The sequence below is a fragment of the Aulostomus chinensis genome, chromosome 18 (genome assembly GCF_037954235.1).
Source record: "Aulostomus chinensis isolate RoL2024-O1b breed Wild chromosome 18, RoL_Achi_v1.0, whole genome shotgun sequence".
In the NCBI taxonomy this organism is placed as follows: Eukaryota; Metazoa; Chordata; class Actinopteri; order Syngnathiformes; family Aulostomidae; genus Aulostomus; species Aulostomus chinensis.
In genome coordinates, this window is record NC_141337.1 from 12,566,295 (window position 1) to 12,584,064 (window position 17,770).

Genomic DNA, 17,770 nt, shown 5'->3' on the forward strand with positions numbered 1-17,770 from the left:
TGGTGGGGGGTGGGGGGGCATTTATGTACGCTTCTGAGATTACGTGGACTATAGAGTCGCAGTGAACCAGACGACACCTGATTAGGCCACATAGCAGAGCTCTCCTGAGGAATGAGCTAAGAACATAACGTTCATACAGTTATGAGCTGCTTTTGTAACAAATATCTAGTTACCTGCAGTTACAACGCTTATTTATGTTTTGTGTGTGTGTCTGTGTATATATATGTATGTACATACGTGTGTGTGTGTGTTTACCAAAGGTTTACTTTCCTGCCCTGGTTAAACCTAGCCCTATTATGCGTCTCAGATGACTGGATCACAAGCGGGCAGTTCTAAGTACAGATGTGAACGCATCCATGACGTACTGTGGTCCGCTCATTCAGACCACATTCGGGGGGGATCTGGCCGCCTTCCAGGGCCACATTACAGTACCCCCTACTCAACTCAAGTACCCCTGCGTATGTGAAAGTACATCCTCATTTGCCCCTTAAATTGTGTAAGATGGCCTTTTCTAGTATTACAAGCATGTCTAGTATCTAGGGTGATTTGGTTTGCCTGATCTAGATCCAGAGGGGTTTTATTGTCCCCTTTTGCACTTAACTTTGAGCAGAGTAGGCACACAATTGTGAATCGCTGCCAGTTAAATGTGACAACATAATTGGTCTTTTCACATGGATGGGATTTACAGTTTTATTTGCGTGCACAGCGGTGAGGTGAGATCTGATCACAAATGGTCCCTTGAGACGCCTTCTAATGCCGCGTGTAAACGGACCTACTTGGAGCTGTCGACTTGTGATCGGATCGCACGGACATATGTTAATGCCAGGTCGAACTATCTCACAACAAGCAGCTTAGATTGGTCCGCTTGTGCAAGAGTCAAGATCGTTTCAATCACATTTATCCTAACACACAAACCCACACCCACACAGAGCTCTGGAAAGGGGTCTTCACAGAAGAGCTAAATTCAATGTATGGTAAGTGATACTCTCTGCCTGTCTTTATCCGTGAAGTCTCAGCAGCAGGTGATAAGGTCTGGGTTTGGGGTTGGGGTGGGGTGGGGGGGGGTGGGGATCTACTGCACTTAATAAAACAACATAACTTAGGAGAAGCAAAAACAATTAGGCCTTATGTCGGATTCAGGAATAAAGAATGTGTCAAGTTCCAAAGCCCAGAAAAACATGATTGAGTAATCAAATTAAATAATTCACAAGCAACTGTCAGTGGTTGCGCTAAAGTAACTGTATTTAGAAGACAATAATTTGATTGATTAGTTTATAAACTCGAAAGCTACAACGAGACACTGAATGAAGATATCCTGTTAAAGCATTCAAAAAGTAAATCGGTTTTCCAACTGTGTTAAATAACCTAGTTCTGAGCCTGATTTAGACATACCGTTATGAGAGCTAGTTTCAATTGCAGGAGGGGAATTTAGTTAATTTGCCTTGTGAAATCAAACAGCACATCCACCATATTAGGACAACGTGGTGTTACAATGAATAACCTAATAATTAACACAACAACAACAACATGTCCTCCATCCCATTGCAGGGTTTGTTGCTCGAGCAACCGTAATAAATAAAGCAGACTACCAACTTTCAAAAGCCAATAGTTGGCTGGCTGAAGTCCGAGACCCTGAACCAGAGAAGGGTCTGACTAATGTCCTGGCAAGCATTCAGGCAGGACATACATACATTAGAAGCTGTCACTCACACTATGGTATGTGACATTCTGTGGCCCCTGTACCAGTTGCCTAATGTATTTTGATGTCTAAAATGCTTTGAGTCAGGGTTACCCGGCACGGGTGATACGGGACGGAAAAACCATCATCAATCACCGGGCTGTCAGAGGAAACGTCACAGTATATTGACTTTTTGGGATTCACCTTGTCAACTGTGCAGCTGCAGTGTCACATTTCATGTTTCGACATGTAGACGATGACTGACATGTCCTGCAGTAGTAAGAGGCCGGAGACAAGCAATCTATTTCTTTATATTCAAAGAGAAAACTACTTCAACTTTTATTCTTGTACTAAATAAGTGAACATAATGATCATGTGTCAGCAGTATAAATGCTGTTTGAGTGCATTAGAAGAAAGAAAACATGTAAAACCAGATAAGATTCAACTGAAATTAAGCCCTAAAAATTCACAGACATCACACACACACACACACACGTAATAAGTCATTTCATCCCCCTCTCCTCCTAAGACGTCACTAGAGTTGGCTAGGAGAGACTACAATGCCAGGACAGCAGCCAGGTCTGGACAGCTGACAATACCACAACCCAGCAAAGTTACGCAATGTCTGGCAAGATGAGCTGACCTGCAACCTGCTGGACGCGATACCGGGTCGGACAAATGGGAAGGCGAGTTGGCAGCAGGGTTCCACACAGCTCAAAATTCTTTGTGCAGGCCCCGTGAGCCATTGGACTTGTGTTAACTAAACACAAACACATTTCTTTTTTCTACAAGCAAATAAAATCCAGCTTAGCAGCCAGGGAGCATGAATGAAAATATTCCATGTCACCACACTGTGGACTTTGCACTTGGGCCCCGACATAAAACATGATTTGAACTCACCCACATGCATCTTGACAGACTGAAACAAGTCACACCTATTGGCTCAGGTTGTGCAGACTCATTCATAGTTCCTAGTGATGCGTGATCATCCCTGACGGCATCTGAATCTGCACATATGCATACGTCATCCATCTGCCACCCACATTAACTAACTTAATTTCTGTGCTTTCAATGACAACCTTTTTAAAATGTATTTTCATTTTCAAATAAACATGTTACACCTGTTCAGCCTATACATAAGGTCAGGCAATAATTACAACGGAGACATGGGAGAATGTAGAATACAAAAAAGGCTGAATATCCAAATGAACATTTACAATGTAATGTAGAATAGACATGGTGCTATTCATTTAACTGCATTATATTTAAAAGGGTTTAATATTTTTTTGCATCTAAAAACAAGTATCCATCTCTGTTGGATGGGCTTTTCAGTATAATTTTAGCAAAGCCATTTTATCCATGACACAAAACAGGACCCATCCTTCTGTATTTCTAAGAGTTTGCTTTTCAGGTAAACAAAAATGACAGCGTGGAGGAGACAATTTTTAGGTAACACTATCTTTTTGCAGTCATCATTGGGCACTTACATGTTTCTTTGGGAACGGCTTTGTTTATTTTATACTGAACTCAACAGTCTCCAAAATACACAAGGTGCTAACCATAAAAATGCACTCACACAGCAACTGGTGGAGCTGACACGAGAGGGGCGTAAATGGAGCCTGTTGCTTTACTGGGTGAGGTGGGAATGTGAGAAGTCCAGGGCTTAGACAAGCTATGTGACTGAAGGAAGGGGGGGGGGGGGGGGTTGGTTGGGGGGCTCCCTACAGGAAGGGCCAGCTCCCCTCAGAATAGATGAAGAGAAACAGTGAATAAATCAACTGCCATGACGGAGTCTGAGTCACTTCAATAAGTGAAGATAATCGGGGGGCTAATTTGGGATTGAGACAGTAAGCTTTGAGTCCAGATGGTCAACAGGGCAGGTCAGCTATGCATGCTTGCTGGACAGTATTTCAACAAACATGTCCAATGAATTTGTGGCTTAGCAGACTGACAACAGATAATTGTCAAATTTCTCGACTAATTAACCTCTCACGGTGAAAAAGTACTGAAAAAGCAAGAAGTAAATCAACTATTTCTCAATCCCTGGGCACTATTAAAGCACCTTAAAATGAAGAGAACCTGCAAACTTTTTCAAAATAATTTAGTACATCTAACAATTCCATTCCTGTTAAAACGGTCATCTCAGACATTCTTCTGCAAACTTATTTTACGATTAAGTAGACAACTCTGTAGATCAACAGGTGATTAATGGTGCTTTTACATGCATATAAATGAGGGAGGTGGTCACTTACCATTTCACAGTATTCAAAAACTAGCAGAAAGGGAATCGCCTCAACACACTGTCCCAGGCACTGGAGGATGTTTGGGTGCTGCAGGACTCTGTGAGGGTCAAACATTCGTTGATATTGATGTTTATTCGATCAACATTAGGATTCAATCATGAGGAGAGTAGAGGGCGCTGCTAACAATACAGTGGTGCCATATCAGTATTTGAAATCCCAGTTTCCATGTACATAAAATGACTAAACTATCTAAATTAGACAGGAGGTGAAAAAAATAACCAACACCAAAGTTTAAATAAAGATACAAGGAAACTAACTGACCTGTATGGATCACCCTGCTGCAGGAAGTCATTCTGTTCCTTCGCATTAGCGTTAGCTTTTAGCTCCTTCACCACCACTCTGGTTCCACCTGGATCTGTGTAGATTTCACTCAGAAGGACCTGTTAAATACACATTGTACAACACCGGATATTGAAGGGTAACCCATAAAGCATGTGCGCCTCTAGATCTATATGTAACTCAACAGATGCCATAACACCTGCAAATAACGCAGAAAACACTGCAAACAGATTTAAAAGAGGAGAAAGGATTGATACACATTTGGATATGGTGAGAAATACTTGGACATACTTGTTTTCTGCCTTAGGATGAGTACCAGAATTGGCAGCTGAGAGATTAGAAAGTTATCTCCCCTGAAACGCCCACCATATTCACAGCATAAATTTCGCCAGTAGCACAGATGATGTAAATACATTTGTTCATTATCCTCAAGTTAAATGCTGCTTTAAATGATAATCACGCAGACTACTCAGGAAAATCACATCCATGTGTTACTTTTGTATTAGAATGCAAAAGCTGTACAATTCAGAGATGAATCTTACCTGGCCAAACCATCCATTGCCGATCTCTTGGATGTAACTCAGATTGTGGCGCGCTACCTGGGAACCCGTAGATCCCTCTGTGGATACAACACAAAATAATATCTTTAAATCAATGTGAACAAAAAAACTCTCTCGTTAAAAGCAATTCAGTGATGCTGCACCGTGCAATGCCACTGTGTATTTTCTCACCTAAAATGCGAGCAGGAGGTTGGAGGTGTGGGGGTCCAGGTAAGGCCACAGGGGACACAGCGAGAGTGTACACCTCAGCTGGGGACTGCATAGACGGCGTGTCCTCTGCCGGTGGGGTGAAATCGATCTCATCATCAAAGTGGTCTTCAAACTCCTGCATTCACAAAGTAAAGAGCAGAATATCACTGGGATCCAACAAGGCTTACCGAGGCGGGCGTTAAGTCACAGTCACTGTCCGTTACAATCCGTCTGCTCACTTCGTGCATCATTCCGAGCCTACATAATGAATGGGATCCGGTGGAGACCTGGCTGTCTGGCTACCTGCCTGCCAGGACACTCACCTTGAAGTTGATCTCCCTTTCCTTGCAGCAGGTCATACAGTTCACCAGCAGCACCACCAAGGCCACAAGCGCCGTCAGCGACACCGCCAGGGACAGGTAGAGGGACGCAGAGAGAGTCTCCCCCATGCCTCTGCCTGGAATGGGAAAAGAGACATGAGTTTGGCTTTGCTACAGAAACACTGCTGAATCATTTACATCTTCAGCTTCAGTTTATTAAGACATGAATAACAGAAGGCATCTGACACCACTGTTGAGTTACAAGCGCATGCAAAGGTGTGTCTGACAGTGATACGAGCTTGTCCCTCCTACGACAATAGTATGTTCAACAACCAAAACAAACTACAGACATACGGTAGGTTAGACACTACTGCTTATCAGCAATTCAAAGAGACAGTTGCGGGGTCACTGCGCTGATGGGGATACTGCTGGCCCAGCAGTTCAGGTGTCAGGACTGACAGCAGCCTCGCAACCCCCTCACAGCTTAGCTATCTCTGTCTGCACTGATGCCAGGAATCCTCACAGCTAAAGCTTTCCACATTGATGCAACAGCTCTAAAAGCTAGCACAACTTTTTATTTTTGTCCCCGATACTGACAAAAACATCATAAAAACATAACCTGAAGGAAGTATAACACAATGACAATGTGTTATACAACAACAATGACATCCCCATGTAGTATTTTCAAAGTGTCATCTCAAAAGCATCAGTGTTTTAAGCGAGCTTTTCCACCAATCTGTTTCGCCGTTACACGGCTGTTCAGGCATAACGAAGATGCAACATTCAACATGATGAACAGGATGTGTAAAAGACACAAGAGGTAATGTGCTACAATGGGGTGGGGTGGGGGGGGGGGGCGGTCTTTTAGGGAGTTTTTTTCTTAAACCAGTGAATTAAGACCAAAAAGAACAACAGCAGCAAAACTGATCTTGTTGATTAAGAAAACATGTTTCTCCTGGACTGAAAAGCTCACATTGATGGAAATTTATCAAATATATACCCATCAATGTTTCAAAGACTGCCTGCTGTGCATTTTTGGCAAAAATGCAATGTTTCTGTTGGCTGCCAGCTTGAGCCTGTCGTTTTCTTTCTTTCACCTCATGTCGACCGTGATTCCTCATCTCTCAAATGTCACTGCTCATTTGAAAGGTGTGACTACTGGTGATGTGGTGAGTCAACAGTCAAAAGACATAACAGTCAATCCCGCCTTCTTGCAGCATGAATTAAGGTTTTTAATATCACTTTTTTGCTTCAGCTTCAGCCAGAAGAGGTACTGTGTGTCACCTGTGACCCCAATCATACCTGCGCTAACAGCTCTAAGTGCATGAGTTCACACCTGGCGGTAGAATGCATCTCTACATGCTCTATGAATGAAAAAGAGGAAACCAGGATCGGACAGAGTGGGTCTATTCCTTGGCTAGTTCCAGACAAACCAATTTGACAAAAAATGTTTGACACACTCAAAGCATACAACCTTCCATGAGCTTCTATATAGCACCGTTAGTGGACATCATGTTGATGAAGCAGTCCTTCAATGAAGCCCTGGACACATTCACACCACGAAAAAAATGAGGCTACACGTGACCCTAGACCTCCTTTGAATGTGGTCGGAGAGCTCGTATCAACACATCCTCTGTTCGTTCACACCTGCGCTTGCGAGGGCTGTTGACTCACAGAGGTCACATGTAAAACTAGAACCTAATAGGACTGCAAACGCAACAGTTAGTTCAACTTGTTATTTTGTAACTTCAGTTTGCCTCATGGCATTGTAAAAAATGTAGACATAATCCCAGCACAGCACGTCATATTTCAACAGGAGATGGCATTGAAGACTGCGTTTGTGTGAGAATATTTCAGTGACACCACGACTATTCTGTCTCTGACATGTCAGGTAAATAGCATCTACTGGTGGGAGAAGCAGCAACTAACAAGTCTCCTACAGCAGAAAAACTCATTCCTTCTTAAGTGGCTGGCATGTTCCATCGCAGAACCTTCTTACTGAAAGCACAAAGTACTGAAGAACCACGACATCAAATTCTGCCTTTTTTCCAAGTTTTTGTCAATAAAAAAACATCCTCAATATGATGTAAGAGCTTGAAAACATCGAGAACGAGGCCATCAATGAGCCAAACAGTGATGTTACTACCAGTCAGGTGAGAATAGGCGTGTATGTGAGACAGCACAGTCCATCAGTGAGAGCAGCAATATTTTAAACTCCCAGAGGAGCACTTGATAGGATCCAAGGTGCCAGGCACGATTGAGATTCATTTCATGTGAGCCACACTACACCAAGTCATCACTGACAAAAATAGATAGGATGGCTTAATCAGGTCTCTTAGATCAAAACAAATTTCAGGGAGCCAGCTTTATTTCACTGTGTGCCGCCTTGGTTTCTGTTGCTACACTGAAAATATATTTAACAGTGACCCCAAAACAGTGAGTGAATTATGCCCCCCCCCTCCCCAGCTCAGAGTGCCAATAAACCCCCTGTCAATTAGACACCGAAAGAACTCTTAAGGAAAAATAAAATGAGTCACATTTTGAGATGCCATTTAAGAACTAACTAACAGATGTTTGCATAAATTTCCTTCAACAACTCACATCTCTGTGACTAAGACTGCAGTAAAGAAACAGCATCTGCGGGGAGGCATTAATGAGACGCGGAATTCAAAATTGAAAGGGACCCATAGGCAGTACACAAGTCCAGTGTATGTACCGTAGCTCTAAACTGAGACGCATCGTTCAAAGTCTTTTACTATTACAACAATTTATTACTGATATGAAGAGGGAGGTAATGAGCTTTTCTACAAGCGAGTGAAGGTTTCACACAGAACCACTGCGGTGCTGATGTAGCGAAATGGAGCAGAAAAACTGATGCAGCCTTAACCAAACCTTCACTGACAAAGTCACAGACAGAATTTCGAGGAAGACTTAAAAAAAAAAAAAAAAAAAAAAAGGCGCTTCAATGGTAAATCCTCTGTACAAGAAGAAAAATGGAGGAAGTTTCTCGGGAGAAGAAATAAAGGCAAGAAATAAAGGCAAGATGAGACGTCTCTCAATGGTAGAAGCCAATGTAAACAGAACAAAGTTCATGGCTCTATAAGCACATCTTTCACTGCGCTTATGTCAGTGCATCATGGAACACAAAGGGTGAGAATTACAACATACCTTTCTGCATTACTGCCATGTAATCCTGATAATGACAGATTGTATAACAGTCATATAAAAAAAAAGAGACATAACATGAACTTGACCGGTGACAATAACCAGCATCACGAACTGAGATAAGCATTTACCACTCCTGAACAACCCTGTTGTAATAAGCTCTTAAATACATAGTGAGCGCCTGTATTTCACAAACCACTTTCTGTGGCGTCGACAGTCACGTCCTTGAAACATAGTTGTGAGTGTTCCAATTGTTTTAATAAAGTTACACCCCACATTTAAGACAATACTGTGTAATACATTTGGACGTGATCGCATGTGGCTTTGTGATACAGCCCCTCGTCTGTTTGAGCGGAGCAACAGGGTTCCAGGCAGCGCATGACTCCAAGAGGGTTTGCTGTACCAGTGGGACAGAAAAAAACAGGAGCTGGGTGACGGCAGCTCTACATGGGATCAGTTCGACTTGTTTAGGACTTATCTGAGTCATGGGTTCATATTATGACTTGGCAGGCCCCACCAAAATGACTCAACTGGTTTTTGGGTCCAATACAGCAGGGAGCTGCCAGATCTTATTTCGGTTCCACTGCATATTTCAGGAGGCATTCACGCAAAGGAGGAGCTGACCCATTTTGGCAGATTTCACCCACCAGTGTTTACAACAGTGGATGTTACATAAAGGACAGAGGATGGCATTGTCTGGCTGACATGTTTGGGTTCAGTTAAAATGTGTCTGTCTGCTAAGATAGGAGACATCTAGATTGGCTGATCAAATGATGAGCCCAGGTATCTGATCCACTCCTTGCACTGACAAATACAAGCTTCATTCTCACCTGCAAATCATAATTATGTTTCTACAATAAAACATAATAAATACAGACCATTCTCTTGATCGCCTTGTGGCCACATCTGCAAGCATTTGTAACATAATTCACAACTGTAAAAAGATGCAAAACAATTTTAAACCAAGTAACGGTTTGGATTTTGAGGCAGCCATGACTGATGTAAAGCGACTCTGATTCTTGGACCCTAGAGACAAAAGGCGGTTTTAAAAGCAGCCTTGGGTGGTTGTCACTTAATTACTGAGCAGCATAATGGAAAGTTGAGGCCAATGTCCAACCTGACTAACAGACTAAACATACCTCAGTCACCTGGTTGTTACAGTAGCCATCTACCTTAATTTCAGCATGGGAAAAAAGTATATGTGGACTAGTTTGCAAAGACTGGCTCAATTCTCTTCCTACCTATGATTTCTTTGCCACTTCTTGCAACATCAAAACTCCATCATATATGATTTCATCATGTATTACTGTAACACATCTGTAACCACTAGAAATGACTCCAAGGTTGAGACTGAGTCAGTGGGGTAAAGGACAAGTTCCCCTGTAAAAACATAAAAAAAACTATTGCTACATCCTTTTCTTGTTAGTTGTATAATGAGTCGGCAAACAACACTTGCTAAACATTGACTGGGGGAGATAAGACTGGAATGTTATGTGGTTGTACATTAGCAACCCCACTGCAAAATATTACTTCCGTATCTATTCAGTTCTAGAAGGAAGCGGGATATACCTGAGAGCATTTCTGCTCTGAGGAGCTGCAGAAACAAGAGAAAATCCCTTGCCTACAATGTGAATTTACAGAATCCACATTGCTTGGGTTGCACTTTTGTAACTAATGATAATCTTTAATCATCTACTTAACATTTAATTTAATCATGTAAAAAAAATCTTCAGGGTTAGGGTTAGCTTACTCTTTTGCAATGGGAGAAATAATGAGCTGCATTAGAAATGCTTTGCATTTGTGATGACAGACTTAAATCATTCAACAATCAGCACTGTTAGTGATGCACTAACAATGTCAACATGATCTGAAGAAAAACAAGTTCACATTGTGAATTTTACAAAGGTCTGTTTTGTTTCTTCTACCGCATCGTGAAGAAGAGACTTAAGAAAATTGGGCCGACATCCTCATCAAATATATACCAATAAACTAAAAATGTATCAATATATGCCGATATCATCCTGGATCCTTAGATACTGTTACATCTTCTCCAAGGGCACTCATCAATTAGGATCCCATGTAAAAAAGAAAAAATGTAGGAATCGAATAGTTTTCATACAATGGATCCATTCCCTTCTGTTACAGTAGACTTAACCTGTACACAAGTCAACACACCAGCAAGGTTTATTTTGGATTATTTACTACCTTGACTGAAATCATATGAGCACAGTCTCAAGTGACAGTGAGAGTCCATTAACAAGTTAGCCTTGTTTATATGTCTCTAGCATCTGTCAAAATGACAAGCTGCTGTAGTCAGTTAATACACTTTCATTTCAATAATCCAACAACCACACCATCTATAAGGCTTGTGAATAGGAGAGGCGCAAAGACACCATGATCGACAACAGAGGTTATTGAAGGTGCACTGCTTTTCCATGCTGGCATGCCAACATCTAATCCATTGTTTCATAAACTTGGTCATGTGCCACTGATTTGAGAAACACGATTGAAAGGTTAACATGTCCGCAACTCAAGCAGTCATTATAACATACACAAGTTTCACACAGAGACATCGTTACTTGAGAATTTATATGATGTATTACCTATCAATCAGAATAGATAATGTGCAACATCTTTGTAGCGTTATTATGAAATACACCATTAAATTATAAAATTTCAGTAGAATGAAGTTTCTATGTGTCAACAGTCTTTATCGGTTAGCAGGAATCACAGCTAGGTGTTGTTAGCAGTTAGCGTTAGCTGTTGGTAAGCAAAAGCTACCCTGGACGAGTGACATCTGCTAGTTTAGCAGCAAGATGAACATGACTCATAGTAAATGAACAAACAATTGCTTGGGTGTGAACCATCACACTGTCAGTTGTCTCACCTGATCTGTGCGGATAGTGAAGAGGAGCACCTTCAGACATCCAACATGCCGACATAAAGACCGCACTAACCAGCAACAAAACACATCCATGACGGCTCTCCATCCTCCTAGCCTAGCTAACAAGCTGTTAGCTAATAGGAAATGTCGTCGTAAGCTAATAATATCAGATAAAATGCTAAACAAACTGTTTCAGTCATTTATAATAAACATAACTCTGGTGTAGGCTACATAAACAATCACATTTTCTTGCTGTTTAGCTTTCCAATTACCTCGATAGCTATACTAGCTTTAGCTATCATGTCAATGATAACACCTTCAGCTGACGACAGCAAACACGGCTACGAAATGTAATGCTCCGTTGTCCATACAGACAAAAGATAAGATCACCTTTCACGGCCTGTCATGTTTGGTTACTATAACTCGACGCTATTTAAGTGAACATAGCTAACAGTAATAAACCAAAAGCCCTGTCTATCAAGAAATACATCTCCTACAAAGCGCCATGTTCCTTCACAACGTCACATCACGGAATGGGGCGTGTGTCTTTAAGTAATTGACGTGTACTCGAGCCAATCACAACATAGAATGGCGTCAAAAAAATATTGGCAGCCAATCCGTATAATTTATTATAGGTAATGTAAATCCAGGACTCAAATCTGTGGAAAGCTTTTTCAAATAAGTCACTTGCTAACCATGTGTGACACGCGATAGTCATTAGGATACATGACCTTTCTTTATTGGCCAGATGTTACATTGCTATATTTAGTCTTTGACAGCCATAAACTGCCAACAAGTCTCAGTTAACAAGTGTACAAGGTCCACTGAATGGTACACGCATGTTGTTTAGAGCCTCACAAAAATCTGAATGTCCTCTGGAGTTTAATTTTCATTATTAAGATCTCATTTAACACATTTATGTTATGAAAAATTTAATTTATAATTGCCTTTCATGACATTTGGGACAACTTAATCCAAACAGCTAAAATATTGTGCACATAATATGAGAGTAAGACAACAATGTCAGTGAATATCATGTAAATATAAAATGATAACAATATTATGTATACATGGGAGGCACAATGGTGCAGTGGTTTGCACTGTCGCCTCACAGCAAGAATGTTCCAGGTTCAAGCCCCGGCTCCAGCACAGGATCTTTCTGTGTGGAGTCTCCATGTTCTCCCTGTTCCTGTGTGGGTTCTCTCTGGTACTCCAGCTTCCTCCCACAGTCCAAAGACATCAAGAGGGGAAGAGGCTGATTGATACTCTAAATTGACCGTAGGTGTGACTGTGAGTGTGAATGGTTGTCTGTCTCTATGTGTTGGCCCTGTGATGGACTGGTGACCTGTCCAGGATGAACCCCACCTCTCGTCCAAAGGCTGGATAGGTTCCAGCCCCCTCAAGAACCTCAACAGGATAAGTGGTTGAAAATGGATGGATAGATGGATGGAATAGATAATATACGCATGAGTCGTCAGGAAAAGTCAACTGTGAGAGCTTTCAGGTGCAATTTAAAAGAAAACTACATGAGGCAACTTCAGATTACGTGGTAAACTGGTGCACTCTCAAAGAGAACTTTCCAAAGTAGCACCAATATTTTACTCATATTTTTTTATATGTTTGTCATGAGGGTGAAAATAAGAGTTACACCATGTTTTTGGACTTCAGCAATAGAGGGTTAAATGAAGCCAGGGATGGACCAATTTAGATGGGGGAATTTGCAAATTGGGACAGGAGGGCAATGGAAATAGCTTCAGATTGATCCTGGTGAGGGTAATCTGGCACTGGTATCATTTAAGCAGTCTGACAGGTCATATGTTGACGTGTGAGTTTGGTGTGTATATAGAGTTGTGTATCATCAGCATAACTGTGGAAATAGAGGCCATGATGGTCGGTACGTTTTAAAGGCGAATGTCAATAATGGTCCAGTAATTGTCCAAGAACAGAGCCATGAGGGACACCATTGGAAGGGAGGCACATGGGAGCTAAAGCCACTAATGGGACCAAACTGTTTTGATGTCATACTGAAACCATGACAAAGGTGTGCCATTCACCCCAGTAGTGTGTCTAACTGGTTCTGTAGAGAATTATGGCAAAAACCTAACCACAATAGAAGAGTCACACCACTAAAAAAGCTGCAGGGAAATGAAACAGCAAGAGGATGCGAAGGTAACTAGAGTCCACAGTTAAAAGCAGATCATTCCCATCTTTGGGAGAACTGTTTCAGCACTGCATTTTGCCCGTAAATCAAGATTAAAACACTTCACATTAGTTATTGTCTGATATATAAAGCTGGAGCTGCCAATGGCAACATTCACTACTCACAGAAATATTAAGTACATTATTTGGGTCAGACTACCCACACAATTGAAAGACACTCTGAAAGTCAAGATTCAAATGTATTCATTTTTGTTTTAGGTTTTGTTTGTTTTTGGTTTCTGACTTTCTCACCTTAAAAAAAGAGAATTTTTATAATGTATAAACCACACATTTCCTACTGTTTTACGCAGCGAAAAAATAAATTACAGTCATAATGTTTTTTCAGAGTATTTCACAGTTTACAACATTAATAGTAGCAGCTATTATTGATAATTATTTATTTATTATCTCATTCATTTCATCTAAACAGCATTTTTGCAAATATTTTCGAATATAGGAACATTATAGCATTAGTATGTAGAGATAGCATGCACATTATTGGCAGTAATGTTTATGATAACAGTAGTAAGATGAAAAATGATCTAAAATTTTGCGCTGGTGGGATTTTTAAGGGTGCAATTTTGCAAGACAATATGAGGGAGAAAATTATCTGCTCTGATTAACTGATGAAGTAGGAGGAGGAGGAGGCACTCCGTGGTGTGGGGGGGACTCTCCTCGGGTTTGAGGACAGAAACGTCAGGTTGCTTCTTCCACTGAGGATCACGAAGCAGCAGGAGACTGTTGGTGGCTTACAGGCACAAAGTAATAAACGTAGGCTCAGAAAAAGGGAAATTTACCCGAAGCACGGTGAGTTGCCTTTTTGATAATTCATGTGCATGTCTGATGGATGTAGTTGATGCGTTTGTGCCTTGCTGCATCCCAGTATTATTATTATTATTATTATTGTAAAGCAAAAAACATTTAAATGTATTGTAGGAAGAGAAGGGCTGAGATTAAATGCTCTTTTTATTTGCTCACTCAAGTTGCAACAACTTCCTCTGCGGAAAATGCAAGAATTTTCTTTCTCCAGACACAAATCTTGGATCATCACTCATAGTCTCACAGGACATGAATGAATGAAATGAAAAGATGCTACATGATGTGATTTCTCCTCCTTCTCTCTAAGAAATCAAAAGGTTATATCTCTTGTTAACCTTATTGTCAAAATGGTACATCCCTTTTTGCGGCATCATTTTTTTTTTTTTTATGCACCGTGGTGATGCAGCCAGAGACCACACACAGGAATGATCAAATGCTTAATGTATCAGCAAGGTTTGACAGTTTTATCTGACTAATATTGTTGTCTGACAGCAGCCAGCACCTGCGCCAGTTTCATTTACTGTCACTTCCTTGAATGTGTGTGTGTTTCCCTCAGGCAACCACGGAGGACCATGGCATTTGCAGGGATGCTGAGCGATGAGGACATCAAGGCTGCTGTCCAGGCTTGTCAAGGTGAGTCAGACAGAACGCACATGCACGAAAACACACAATTCACACACTAGAATTAGCACATATCTGAACAGATATCTCCGCTGATATTACAAGGAGACTGTGATAACCTCTCTCCTCGAGGGGATACCTGTGTTATTTACAGTGGGGAGAAGGAGCCTGCAGGTAACCAGGCAGCCATCTGGAAGGAGAGTTGTTCCCACCTAGTTACCAGAGTGATTATGTTGAGTTTCAAACAGAGAAGACCAAATCACACAAGCTATACAGCCCTCACATCCCAAAGCACTTAATTATTTATCTCAATTATGCTTGCATGACAAGGCGGTCGCAGCTCAAACGCTTGGATGAAAATCAAATGTCAGCGCTTATATGGCCTTTATATCTCCTCCCGGTAGCAATGTTTTGGACAAAATAACATTCAAACCTTATCAGTTGCACTTCAGGTTTTTTGTTGTTGTTGTTGTGTAGAAATGACTGGTGCAAAGATGAGATACAATTATAGCATTGGTTGAGTGTTTTTAATTTTTCAGAGTTTATAGAACAAAAAATAATTCCTCTAACTGGCTTGAAAGACAAATGGCTTTGAACACGTAGGTTTGCATTCAAGCCATCGGCGAGATTCTGTGTTCTTTGGTTGTTTCAATGGTGTAATGACATGGCACGTAATGGTAGATGACATAATATGCAATGGGGTGAATATTGGTAAATGTCACAGGGTTGAAGAATGAAAGTCATCTCAGCGAATGAGTAAAAGGGACACTCCTGTTCATCCCCTCGCTGTTATCGCTGTCTTGTCATTCTGAGATTGACTTCTCTCTCCCACATCTGTCTGTCTCTATCTGTCTTTAGCTCCGGGCACATTCAGCTACAAATCCTTCTTTGTACAAGTGGGACTGACCAACTCATCAGAAGCAAATTGGAAAAATGTGTTTGTAGTCCTGGATCAAGACAAGAGCGGATACATAGAGGAGGAGGAGCTAAAGTAAGGTTGGATGTTTGGTTGGAGGAGGGATTGATGGATGATTAGGTGTGTTTGTGTGTGTGTGTGTTTCCTGGGCCTGAGGTCATTAATGAATGGGATGAACACAGAAGGGAGGACTAGTGAGTAAGTAAAAGTGTGTGTGTGGGGGGGGGGGAGGTTAAGCCAGTTCAGACAATTAATTTTATCAAATGTGATCAGAAAATATAAAGTAATGTTTCTTTATCTATTCATCAGACTGTTCCTTCAGAATTTCTCTCCGGGGGCGAGAGAGCTGACTGTGGCTGAAACCAAGGCTCTGATGGCAGCAGGAGATAAAGATGGGGACGGGAAGATCGGGATGGAAGGTTGGTCGTGATCATAAAACACGTTAAATAACCTGCCAGCAGATGAGTAAAGAAGCCATCAGTACAGAGGAGCTGTCCACTACTTAGTGCTGAAATTGCAATCTATAAAAAGCCTAGACCAAATAAAACCCCCTAAAAAAACAAACAATACTTTGTTGTGTGCTTAGTCATCTTCCTGAGCCATGATGTAGTCCGACAATGATTTCTTGCCCGCAGAATAATGCTGCTCTTAATAGTTTCACTAAGGTTTTGTTTTGTCTCCTCCGCAGAGTTCTGTGCTCTCCTCAAAGACAGGGAGTAAGCACACGTCCACGGTTGTCTCTCTCTGTTTTCATGGGGTTTCTACCGGAAATCCTGACTTATTTGATGTAAAGATCACAAACCTTGGATGTTCTGCACCCGCCTGCTGCTCTCCCTGTTGATGATGTGTTAAAAATAATGAATAAATGTTTGTTTGAATGTCCTTTGTGTTTCATCAGCAAGGAACCTTGAACTGATGAATAAATGTATTTACATATATGACACCACTGTCGTCTGATGTCTGTATTCCAAACGGTAGCATAAACAGGAATAGACTTTTATTTAAATCTTGCATTTTTTGGAGACTAATAGGAAAAGTGAACATCATGCAGAGGACTAATCTGTGATAAATCATTTTGAATCTGACCGACATGTAGATGTGGCTGATAATATTGGCCTATCACATATATTGTATTTATGTTATCGGTTTTGAAAGCTTCTTTTTTGAAAAACATAATCCAGAAATATAGGCTTGGGGTAATACAGCTTTTTATTGGTCCTTTTTCATGGGTACAATGGTACAATACACCCAACCAAGCCGTCCCGGTCATTGCTCCGCCCCCTCTGCTGCTCCAGGGACCTTGGAGACATGCTTCCTTCAGCACACATGGAGTTGTCAGTCACATCTGTTCACCTGAGAACTAGGAGTTTCACCAGGTCACCCCAGTTCTCGATCACCCAGGACAGGCACCCTGACGGACCAGAGGAGGCCCTGGTGGGGCAACCGTGACCGGCAGCTACCCATCCACAGACACAGGGAGTCCCACCCAAGCTGGAGGCAAGAGACCAGCTGCCCCACTGTATACCACCTAGCCAGCTCCGATTCACAAGTGAAGTCTATCATTGCAGTGATCTGACGTCATTTTAGATGAGAATGGGGATTTTTGAAACTGTAAAATATACCTTTTTTCTGTCATAACCACACGTCAGGAATCATCGCAACAACAGCAAGCCCCCTAAAACAAACAAACAACAACAACATAAAATACAATATATATTTCAACCTCTATGTTGATTTAAACTTTTTTAACTTTTTAAGAGCAATATCGGTTTCTGACTCCAAATCTGATGGATTGGGACCAATAGAGACCTAACTGACTGATTCTGTATGGCATCCA

General features: G+C 41.4%; 2 protein-coding genes across 3 annotated transcripts in view; one reads left to right on the forward strand and one right to left on the reverse strand.

The window, feature by feature from the left end:
- Positions 1-11,907, reverse strand: part of lmtk2 (lemur tyrosine kinase 2) — a 23,643-nt gene extending 11,736 nt beyond the window's left edge. The window contains exons 1-6 of the mRNA XM_086183974.1: positions 11,382-11,907; positions 5,333-5,466; positions 4,992-5,145; positions 4,803-4,879; positions 4,243-4,361; positions 3,931-4,018 (exon numbers count right to left, since the gene is read on the reverse strand). Of these exons, the coding sequence (XP_086040100.1) occupies positions 3,931-4,018; positions 4,243-4,361; positions 4,803-4,879; positions 4,992-5,145; positions 5,333-5,466; positions 11,382-11,484 (675 nt within the window). The 5' untranslated portion in view covers positions 11,485-11,907. The remainder of the gene's footprint in view (positions 1-3,930; positions 4,019-4,242; positions 4,362-4,802; positions 4,880-4,991; positions 5,146-5,332; positions 5,467-11,381) is intronic.
- Positions 11,908-14,242: 2,335 nt separating this feature from the next.
- On the forward strand, positions 14,243-16,869 carry pvalb5 (parvalbumin 5). 2 transcript variants are annotated; one of them, XM_086183831.1, is made up of 5 exons: positions 14,243-14,384; positions 14,953-15,029; positions 15,876-16,008; positions 16,243-16,352; positions 16,622-16,865. In XM_086183831.1, the coding sequence occupies exons 2-5, from the start codon at positions 14,969-14,971 to the stop codon at positions 16,651-16,653; spliced, it is 336 nt and encodes a 111-aa protein (XP_086039957.1). In that variant the 5' UTR covers positions 14,243-14,384; positions 14,953-14,968; the 3' UTR covers positions 16,654-16,865. The 2 variants fall into 2 exon arrangements, with proteins under 2 accessions (XP_086039957.1, XP_086039956.1); XM_086183830.1 differs by lacking the exon at positions 14,243-14,384 and adding an exon at positions 14,792-14,849 and having other exon boundaries at positions 16,622-16,869.
- The last annotated feature ends 901 nt before the right edge of the window (positions 16,870-17,770 follow it).

What these genes read in the sequence shown, in the direction of transcription:
- pvalb5 (XM_086183830.1), top strand. Translation starts at nt 14,797, where the DNA reads ATGCAGCCAGAGACCACACACAGGAATGATCAAATGCTTAATGTATCA. An exon ending in ATGCTTAATGTATCAGCAAG is followed by an intron (nt 14,850 to 14,952) that starts GTTTGACAGTTT and finishes TGTTTCCCTCAG; the next exon opens with GCAACCACGGAGGACCATGG. An exon ending in TGCTGTCCAGGCTTGTCAAG is followed by an intron (nt 15,030 to 15,875) that starts GTGAGTCAGACA and finishes ATCTGTCTTTAG; the next exon opens with CTCCGGGCACATTCAGCTAC.